Source organism: Anoplopoma fimbria, chromosome 11 (assembly GCF_027596085.1).
Source record: "Anoplopoma fimbria isolate UVic2021 breed Golden Eagle Sablefish chromosome 11, Afim_UVic_2022, whole genome shotgun sequence".
In the NCBI taxonomy this organism is placed as follows: Eukaryota; Metazoa; Chordata; class Actinopteri; order Perciformes; family Anoplopomatidae; genus Anoplopoma; species Anoplopoma fimbria.
In genome coordinates, this window is record NC_072459.1 from 5,088,727 (window position 1) to 5,098,442 (window position 9,716).

Below are 9,716 nucleotides of genomic sequence, written 5' to 3' on the forward strand. Positions count from 1 at the left end.
AATCTCATAACATCTTTGTTTCTCGTTTCAAGTGCACAAACAGACTTGCCCTTTTGAGGATTTAGCTGTGAACAAAAAACTATTTGTGGAAGTGTGCTCAGCTCTTCAGTTGTGAGTTAAATGTTACATACAAGTGACAGTTTTGAGAGTTTGAGCTTAAAAAGATTAGAGGGGTATTAGAGCAACACTTTAATGATTTGTTATGTATGTAAACACCTTTATCTTTTGTAGGAAAAGATCAATGTGCTGCAGATCTGATTACTGTTTGCACATTCACAGCTTGCCAGTTTAATAATACAAGAGTTTTATACTTAATCCACATGCCCTTTTTTCCCATGGGTGCAGTGCCAGAGGAGGGATCTTTCTTTCTTCCTACTCTGTGAAGCTGATCAAGTGTTTGCCACTGAATAAGTTGTGTTATTATAGCTCAAAGTGCTTTGATTGTTCTATTTCATATAACGTATGATTGGAAACTTCTGCACAGATTTATTGGAAACATTTTACAAGTCGACAGAGAGAAGAGAGAGGGCGCAGATGACTGATGTCTGTTTGAACATGAGATTTAGACACATGAAAGACTGCAGTTTTTTTCCTTTACGTCTCTGGAAGGCAAAGCTGTGATTATGGGTTGTGGTGGGGATGTTTGCTCTGAGTAATTTGTCTCCCATGCAAGGCTTTGGTTATGGATCCACTGCTCTGTGTCTGCCAGAGTTCATCCAGCATGTGCATTTAAAAAAAAAAATGTTTTAAACGGCACTTTAATGCTGATATTTAGTAAAACTGCAAGTATTCTGTCTTTTAGTCAGAATTGTATTCTTGACAGAGTGTAACATCCTGTGAGGCAGTTATTTAGACCAGAATTTCAACCCTAAAGTTCATTCAGAGATGGTATATAAAGTGGAAAAATACTCCATCACAAGTAAAAGTCAGAGTACTTCTTACAGTGTTACGTTATCATATATTATGTTCTAGGATTGATGCATTGACTTGTTAGCAGCGTTGTATTGTTATAGTGGGCTGCCGTGAAGCAAATTTGACCCATTTTTATTGATCATTGCCTAGTTTACTCTACTGTATAATAATAAAAAACATATTTTATATGTTCAATACAGATTTTTCAACTCTTAATCAGTGAATAAATTAGTAACGAGGGACTCCAATTGATGTAGTGGAGTAAATAGTAAAATACTTCCCTCAGAGTAAAAGCATAAAATAGTATAAAATCATAATACTCAAGTTATGGAGAAGAATGAAATAAAGTAAATAGTGATTTATATACCGTTATATATCAGTGGTTCCCAACCAGGAGTCATAATTATACTTATTTTAAACTGTAATTTAAATGAAACTATCTAAAAGGTTTAAAGGTGAAATCACTTAAGATGGTTGTTGAATCTTTAATAAAGTATTTTTTTTTTTACAAGGTTATCATATGCTGTTTAAGTGAAATTATCTTTAAGCTAACTAGTGTCTGCAGGTGTCAAATAAATATATTTCCCGTTGAAGTAGTAGAGTATACATATAAAGTAATATTAAATAGAAATACTTAAGTACAAATACGTAAGAACAGTGCTTGACTTAATGCAGGCTACTGTTACTTTCCACCACTGCATTCATAAATCAATAAGATCCATTATTTGAACATTTAAATGTCTCATCTTGAACAAATAAAAACATGACCAAATATGTAATGTTTCTCAGTGGTTATGCACTTTTATTCAAAGTTGTAGGTCCCACCGTGGGTCCCATGGTAGCTAATACCAGGATCAGCTCATAATCCCTGAGAAGCCAGTATTGGGAATGAACCGCTCGAACCCTCCAGATACTGGAGAATAAACACCCAAGTCACTTAACGCAGTTCAAAGCAGTACACAAATCATGTCCGGGTCATTACAAGCGTATGTAAACCACAAAGGGGATATTATATTCTAAACATTATACTACTCATTTAACAGGGAACAGTACACAATACTGCAATCAAAATGTACAGTGCGACCCAATATGGGTTAAATACGACACAGAGGGAGCAAACCCCTCCATGTGAAAATACTCATGTTGCTCTTGTAAAGTTCTCACCTCACAGGCCTCAGCGGTAACCAGCCAATATTATGTGTAAATACAGAATATTAATGTTGATGACAACAGAGAAGCTCAGCAGTCTTTTGTGCAAACTATTATAGACTGTGGCTCAGATCACACATGTGGTTATTCTTTAAATGCTGTTTTTTTCAATGTGATTCTTATTTGCTTTTCACTAATTCTTCACTGTTGGACCTTTTGAGGTGAGCGTCTTTTCAGGAGCAAACATCAGTTCATTTGAAACTCAGCTGTGCAATTTTTCAATAACAATAAAAAAAAAAAAAAAACATTTCAAAACAATTCAAAAGCTGATTGTAACCCAAAATCTCTTCCACTCATTATTCTTCCTCGATTGTAACAAATGCAAGGAGTGTAATTAAAAACACGAGTAGATAAGAGATTTTGAAGGATTATTCTTCTTTTTTTTTGTTATTCCTGGACACAAATCTGAGGCATGTCATTAAAAAGGACGTAAATTAAGTCAGTTGACCAAAAAATTTTGCAAAGGGAAAAGTGCTTTGTCCTGATATACCTCAGATTAGGTCACCAAAAGATGCATTTGGGAATCTGCCTCCTGCCAGCTCAGTTCATGGGAGAAATAACACTGTTAACTTAAAAGCACATCAAAATCTTCATATTAGAGCATTTGTCCGGAGTCATCGGAGTAAAAAGATCTAAACAAAATAGCCAATTATACGTCATAAAAGCCAACGAAAGCCTACAAACAAAGACCTGTATGGCTTTGCATTTTTAAAAAGCGAAAAACAAATAAATGTTAATGAAAAGCTGGCAAAAAGGCTTGAATATATGTCAATACATTCTATGAGAATTGCAGATACATTTACAAGCAACATATACATCACAAAAGCTCAACTGATTGCCTGCAAAGCTTAACGCTGAAAGCAACTTCCTGCCGAGAGCTGGGGTCCTTCGACCACAACATAATGGGGCGAGGTCCTGGCTCCGGACAGGAAGGAATAGTCCCGAGGCGGGCCGCACAGCAGCCCAGTAAAACTATTAAAGACCGCACATAAACTGCAGCAACAATACAGCAGCCGTGCGGTCTAATACCAAACACTGGTCCCCACGAGCCTTTCAGATACCGAGGCACGACGGGGACGAGGATGAGAAAGGAGCGGTCGCCCTAAAAGGCAACCTGAGGGGGACACCAGGGGGTGTCTGGGTACAGGAGACAGTGCACAGACCTGAACCTGGAAGAAAACCAAAAGAAAGTCGGAGTTAGATCTGTTGAAAAGTATTGAAGCTGTTTAAACCTGGGTCATTAAATACAGAACAATCTCTCACCTTGATGGATCCTCCTCCACAGGAAAAGCCCCTTTGTAATTGATGATATTACTCTTGTTTTCAAACATTCCATAACTTAGGGTGATCTGGAAGAATAATTACAGGGGAAACATGAGCAACATAGAAAAAAAGAAACATCAAGAATACTGAATATAGGTAGAAGAACTGTTTATTAAGCCTCGTACCTGCTTGTGTATCTCAGATCTGGACACTTGTTGGAGGTTCTCCAGGTGGGAGTGAAACAGGTTGCTGCGGGTCAGAGGAACCCCCAGAACCGACTCGATGATGTAGCCGACGGTGCAGTCGTCGGGCAGACGGATCTTCTCCGCTGTGTTCATGAAGTGGCCGCCGCTGGAGGGACAGAAAACACACACTTGGTCAGTGCTGATGTTACATTTCTTGCTATTTTCACCCTCCAGACTGAGTGACCCGTAGGTAAAACAGGATGTGTGTGTCAGAGTATCCGTATCTTACCTGGCCCACGGGCTCATCTTCAGCGCCAGACCTCGGCTCACACAGAAGCCTGCTCCTCCGGTAGCAAACCAGAAGTTGACTGGTTTCTGTAAGGACACAGAAAAGTTTTTTTTCAATATACAGAATCATCTGACAAAATAGCCTTTATGATCTTGAAAATACAATTCAACAAATACAAGAATCGTCCATGTACCATCTTATTGTCCCCCAGCCTCTCTGTGGCCTCGATGGGCCGGTCCAGACTGGGTTTACCGATGTACATGTCCTGGGTGTGGGAGTACTGGGACAGGTGCTTCACCAGAGTCCGAACATTCACGTAGTTGTCGTCATCTACGTGACAGAACCACCTGAGAAACAGAAGAATTGTTAGATCTTTAGTGGTCACACTAATAAAAATAAATAAAAAAAGAACATTAAAAATAAATATCAAGTGCTTACTTTTTCCCCGACTCTATGAACTTGTCATATTCCACCGCCATCTTGCACGAAAGAGCTTGTCTGCTGTGAGCTGCAGAGCAGTTTGTGTTGATTGCGTGACTCCCTGTGGCAGCAATGGCAGAAATAAGAGGATTATTAATTAAAGATGACACCATGAATGGAGGCTTTATGTTTATTAATAACATCGTTCACAGAAAAATACGAGCTTTAAAATAAGATTTCTCATTAATTCAGAATGACCTTTCTAATAAACAAAGAGCATCTCTGTTCCGAAACAAGATCCTTACCAATTTTCTTTTTCAGCTCCTCATCCTCTCCGTCTGTGAAGATGTACGTCTGTAAACAAACAAGGGGAGAATTCAGACGAGTGGCCTTTAAATCAAACATAATCAAAACCGCTTTGTATGATCATGCGAAGCGCCGGTCACGCAATCAAATTCAACAGTGTGTCCAAAGTCCTTCTCCCTCACATCCATCCAGCCCGGTGTGATTAGCATCAATCAACATGCCTTTTATGCAGTGGAAAACACATTGAGTTAAACAGCCCCCTGCTCTAATAAAGGCCTTTTGTACTGCGTTTCACTCTCTCCATGGCAACTGTGCTGCCGACCCGAAGCATCCCAGACATAGAACAAAGCAGGAGGCAGACTGTCCGCCCGCACACACACACACCCCATTCATGTATCAGAGTCCCCCCGCTCTGCCGGACCTGCTGCCGGGCTTCAAAGTGTTGAATGCATCTAAAAACAAGCAAACAGCAGATAAACTCCCAACACAATCCTCTGTGTGCTCGCTGCTGCATGACTGACAGACCCGTGAATCAAACCACGAGACTGCCGGCGCTTGTTAAATGTAGCAGTTACTCATAAAAAGGGGGGTAACAACAAAGGAGGATTAGACTCCTCTTTATGATGCCCCGCACTGAGCAGGTGCGAGACGGTGAATGGCGGTGATGAAAGGGGCCCAGAGCTCCGTAACCGCCAGAGGTCTGTTTACTCTTCACCTCAGGTGAGGCAGCACCTGCCCAACATGACGCTACCTTATCTGGGCCACGTGTCTCTACAGGCCGGGTCGTGGGCCCTTAAACCCTCACTGACGGAGCGCTTTGTAGCAACTATGACTCGCATTCCTGCAAGTCCGCCGCCCTGCTGCTGCTAAGCAACTGTTTGAGCTGCATCCAGAAACTTTACTTGGATGAAAAGGTTCATCTTTCTGCTGCGGTTTTCTTTCTTTTTTTTTTTTTTTTTTTTTTTTTTTTTTGCACAAAAGCTTCCTGAACAGTTTGTGGAAGCAGATGTTGCTCGACGCTGAAGTCATGAGCCGGTATTTGTTTTAGGAAGAGCGGTGGTTTCACTGGAGACGGGATCAGAGGCTGGCGCTGTTTGCTTTAAAGCCCGTTGAATAGACAGCCTAATCACTGAGGCAGCTGCCAGAGCTGCCAGGGCACTGACAGAGAGAGAGGGGGGGGGGGAGGGGGAGGAATCTCACTGCTGATTAGTAAATTGAAAACCGTGTGTGGCCATTCAGCCCCCCCCCCCCATCCTGCCCCCCTCCTCCGGGCCACGTACACGGCCAGAGCCTCTTGAATAGAACAATGCTGTGAGTTTTCATGCTGGGTAAAGTCTCCACTGGGTAAATTCTCAATATGTTTGCCTGCATTTGCATACAGCTGCTGGAGTTAACTAGAGAGAAAACCTTTCTCCCCTCTGTCTTTGTTTCTGAGCTGAAACTTTAAAAAGAACAGTTACTTTCACAGAATACTAATTCATACCGAAAAAAAACACAGATGGCTGTGTGCGAAGCAGAGATAAGAGGCGAGGGGGGGGGGGCACGGCGGTGAGGAGATGAGAGCTGCACTCCTGACCACAGGAAGGTCTGGCACGGTCCTGTTTGAACTGAACGTGGTGCCTGGCTGGCTGTCTCCAGCTCCACGGGAAGGAAGGGCACCAGGGCCCCCCCCCTCCTGCACCCACTTCCACCCTTGTAGCCCATTTTATCAGGACAAATGATCTGTAGCACCACTGTACAGGATGGAGTAAATGTCATGTACTTATTAGTCACATATTTTTTAACACCATCTGTCCTCTTCAGTGACACCCACCCACTTTCTGATCACTTGTACTTCACAGCAAAGCCATTTTTAAAAAGCGCCCATTGTTAGGAGTGCTGGCTAATTATCATACTCTCAGGAGAGGAATGCATGGCACACCATGAAGACGCCGCTGCCAGCTGCTAAATTCATCTAAAGCAGCGACTACTGTACGTGCCAATTTTCAGGAAATATTGGGATCCATTTTCTTCTTTTCTTTTATGACCCTGTTCTGAGTAAAAAAAAATATATTGCTCAAGTGTGATTAATAAAAAACATGAAGGGGTTTTGTACAAAAAACAAAAGTTATATAATGACTTTTGATGGAAAAAGAGGCTTTCTGTTTCAAAAGCACCAATTCACAGATAAATTGGGTCTGGCATTTAATAGCCTCAAAGGGTAACATTTTACATAAAGACACACCAAAAAAAAATGCTATTTATGCTCTGAATGGGCTCAAAGATTAAGACGGCCACAGGCCCTATTGTGTCAACACATCTATCTGGAGATAATCCTCCCTCTCTGTTCTCACGTAAACAGCAGCAGATAGCGACTCCATCTGCGTACGAGAGAAGAAGAGATCTCACTTTGAGCGGAAAAGTAACAGAACAAGAAGTGTTTTAAAATTGCTCTTTTGCATGAATATAACTTTTGTCCCTTGTGTGTGTTTGCTGCTACAAAAGTGATCCAAACTCCACAGATGTCCATCAGCTGAGCGTGAGAATCAGCCCTGAGCCCTGAGGACGGCCATATGTACATTGTGGGAACTCGGAGCATCATATGGCTGGCATTAGGGCCGTCCTTTGTTCCGTCTCATCTGACCACCTGGCACCCTTCCTCTAGGAACTCCCTCTTGCATTGTGGGACCGCTCTGTCCTTCTTCTTTTTTTTTGTCCATGCAGCGACCCACCAGCTGCCTGCCCGCAAGCCCTGCTGTTAACTCTGTTGTGTGGGTTAACTAACATCACCCAGTGCAGTGATTACAACCAATTAGCACAGTCAACTCACATCTGAGCAGATGTTGTGGTGCATGGTTTTGGGGCATTAACTTGAGCTGTGCAGGTGCTTGTGACAGCCTGTTATCTTTACAATTTCACTGACATCCAACACAAAGAAGAAAGCTCTTCCCAAACTTTACTGGGGGAAGAGAAGGCGTGTGTGACAGCGCCCGAGGCAAATTAAAAAGACTTTTGAAAAAGCACATCTGGGTGCAGGATAAAATCACTTTGATAGCCACTGTTTCCTCCACATTATGGCCATGCTTGTCTTTGTGCCCACTCTGAAGGAGCTTGGTTCTCAGGGCCACATTTTCACACTCAGTTTGCCGCATAAACGTCCCTATAGATGCACCCCTTTGTCCCTGGCATCCCCTTAACGAAGCCCCCGTTTTTTTCCCCATCCCTCCAGTGAGCTTGACCCAGACTCGGCTCCCACGTTCCCATGGAGAGAGGGGAGACAAGGGGCTGGGGAAAAGCTTTTCTTTCCCCTTCAGAAAGACGCTTTGTTAGTGCTGGAAGGGGGACAGCGATGGAGTCGGTGCTGTGAGGCATCCATTGCACCGGGGGCATTCACAGGGACACCCAAAGAGAGGGTGGGGGGGGTGGATAATAGGGAGAGAGAGAGAGAGAGAGAGGGGGGCTGAGAGAGGGAGTCCTGGAACTGCTCCCTCCGTTCTCAGGGACATCATTCAGAGGAGAATAAAAAGTGACAGAGCTGAGGAGATCCAGCATGGTGAAGAGAGGCTGTGTGGCTGCTTCACTGGGAACAATGCAGCCCTGTAAGCGGCCATCAAACAGCCATCACCTGCATCTCTTACTGTTCAGCTCTGCAGCCAAGGCAACAATGACACCAGCCAACAAACAAAAAGCATCATGATATCTAAAAAAAATAAAAAAATAAATCTAATACTTTCAGTTATGCATATGCTGACAGGAATATAGTTCTGCAACTTTCAATTTACCTGTTGCATGTTTCTTGAGATCCACGTGTCCAGCAGCAGGTTGAGTCTGGACTGATGGAACTTCTTGGTGGTCTTCACTGCGATGAAGATGTCATTGGCTCCGATGTCCTCGGCTGGAGGCGCGTCGGCGGCGGACCCGGAGGAGCTCGCAGGCTTCTCCACCTCCCTGCGTCCCCGGGTCAGTTTGGTGAAGTACGCAGAGAATCCCTTCTTGGTTTGCGGGTCCCTCTGCTCCTCCTGCGCGGCATCCTGGAGCAGAGAGCGCGTCCCCGGCTCTCCTCCTCCTCCTCCTCCTCCTCCTCCTCCTCCAGCTGCGTCTCCATCCACCTGGACGCGGTGATGCTGCACCACCAGCAGCAGCAGCAGCAGGCAGAGGCACGCTGTGATGCCCACAGAGATGGCTGTCTTCTTGTTATTATTTATCAACATGATTCAACTTTTTTTTTAGAAAATTAAAAAAAACTATAAAGCGGAGCAACAAATCCCCAATGCAAAGTCCATGTGGTGCTTTTATTCCTCAATAAAACACAGAAGGATGATGATGATGATGATGATGATGGACCCGTCAGTGCGCATAGCTGAAACGCAAGTCAAGAGTTGGTCACAAGGGGAAATATATAAGCTTCCATGCTGGACACGCCCCATGGGAGGTCCTTGAATGCAGCATGCTTGCAAGTGACGCAGCAATGGGGCGTGGTTGTGTGTGTGTGTGTGTGTGTGTGTGTGTGTGTGTGTGTGTGTGTGTGTGTGTGTGTGTGTGTGTGTGTGTGTGTGTGTGTGTGTGTGTGTGTGTGTGTGTGTGTGTGTGTGTCTATTATCTTTTCCAGAGATAATAGGAGTAAAAGATTGACTCAGAGGAAACACAGCTGCAGGTGGTCAAGAGGAAAGGTGTGTTTCAAAATGCACCTGGAGGGGGAAAACTTCACACAGCAGTTTATCCACCAGATCTAAATTTGCAATCAGACTTTGGACAGATTCTGTATTTTTTTTTCTCAAGGTGGAGCTATTTGAATCGAGCCGGGATGTGAGCCGGGTGTTCACCAGAGAGAAGGGGCTCTATTGTTCCTCACTGACCTTGTGAGGACTCTAAACAGTTGGCCATTCCTGAAAACACTTGTTATTCAAATTCTGGCTCTCACAACCGAGTGGCGTCTGGTGCTGGGAGGCCGACCAAAAGACATGAGAGTCCATTTAGACCAACATGCAGCTGGTGGAGCCTCAATAACTTCACTGAGCGCCAGATTTAGACCGTTTAGTATCAAACACATGTCTGGTTAAAAGGAGGTCTTTAACTTTGGCACAAAAGCAAAAATGCTGATGAAAACACAGATGATTCCAGTTTCAATCCAGATATTGGAATAAACTCCTTTC

General features: G+C 43.7%; 1 protein-coding gene across 1 annotated transcript; it reads right to left on the reverse strand.

Annotated features, from left to right (window-relative positions):
- Window positions 1-1,704: 1,704 nt before the first annotated feature.
- On the reverse strand, window positions 1,705-8,918 carry lfng (LFNG O-fucosylpeptide 3-beta-N-acetylglucosaminyltransferase). The gene is made up of 8 exons (XM_054607332.1): window positions 8,346-8,918; window positions 4,584-4,632; window positions 4,297-4,399; window positions 4,052-4,205; window positions 3,859-3,944; window positions 3,570-3,735; window positions 3,385-3,470; window positions 1,705-3,290 (listed from the first exon to the last, which is right to left on the reverse strand). Exons 1-8 carry the CDS (start codon window positions 8,772-8,774, stop codon window positions 3,224-3,226), a joined length of 1,140 nt encoding a protein of 379 aa, XP_054463307.1. The 5' UTR covers window positions 8,775-8,918; the 3' UTR covers window positions 1,705-3,223.
- Window positions 8,919-9,716: the final 798 nt, after the last annotated feature.

Excerpts from the sequence above, each read along its gene's own strand:
- lfng (XM_054607332.1), bottom strand. The coding sequence starts at position 8,774 with ATGTTGATAAATAATAACAAGAAGACAGCCATCTCTGTGGGCATCACA. Across the intron at positions 4,633-8,345 it reads TCTCAAGAAACATGCAACAG|ACGTACATCTTCACAGACGG; the intron begins GTAAATTGAAAG and ends GTTTGTTTACAG. Across the intron at positions 3,291-3,384 it reads GTGGAGGAGGATCCATCAAG|GTTCAGGTCTGTGCACTGTC; the intron begins GTGAGAGATTGT and ends GTTTTCTTCCAG.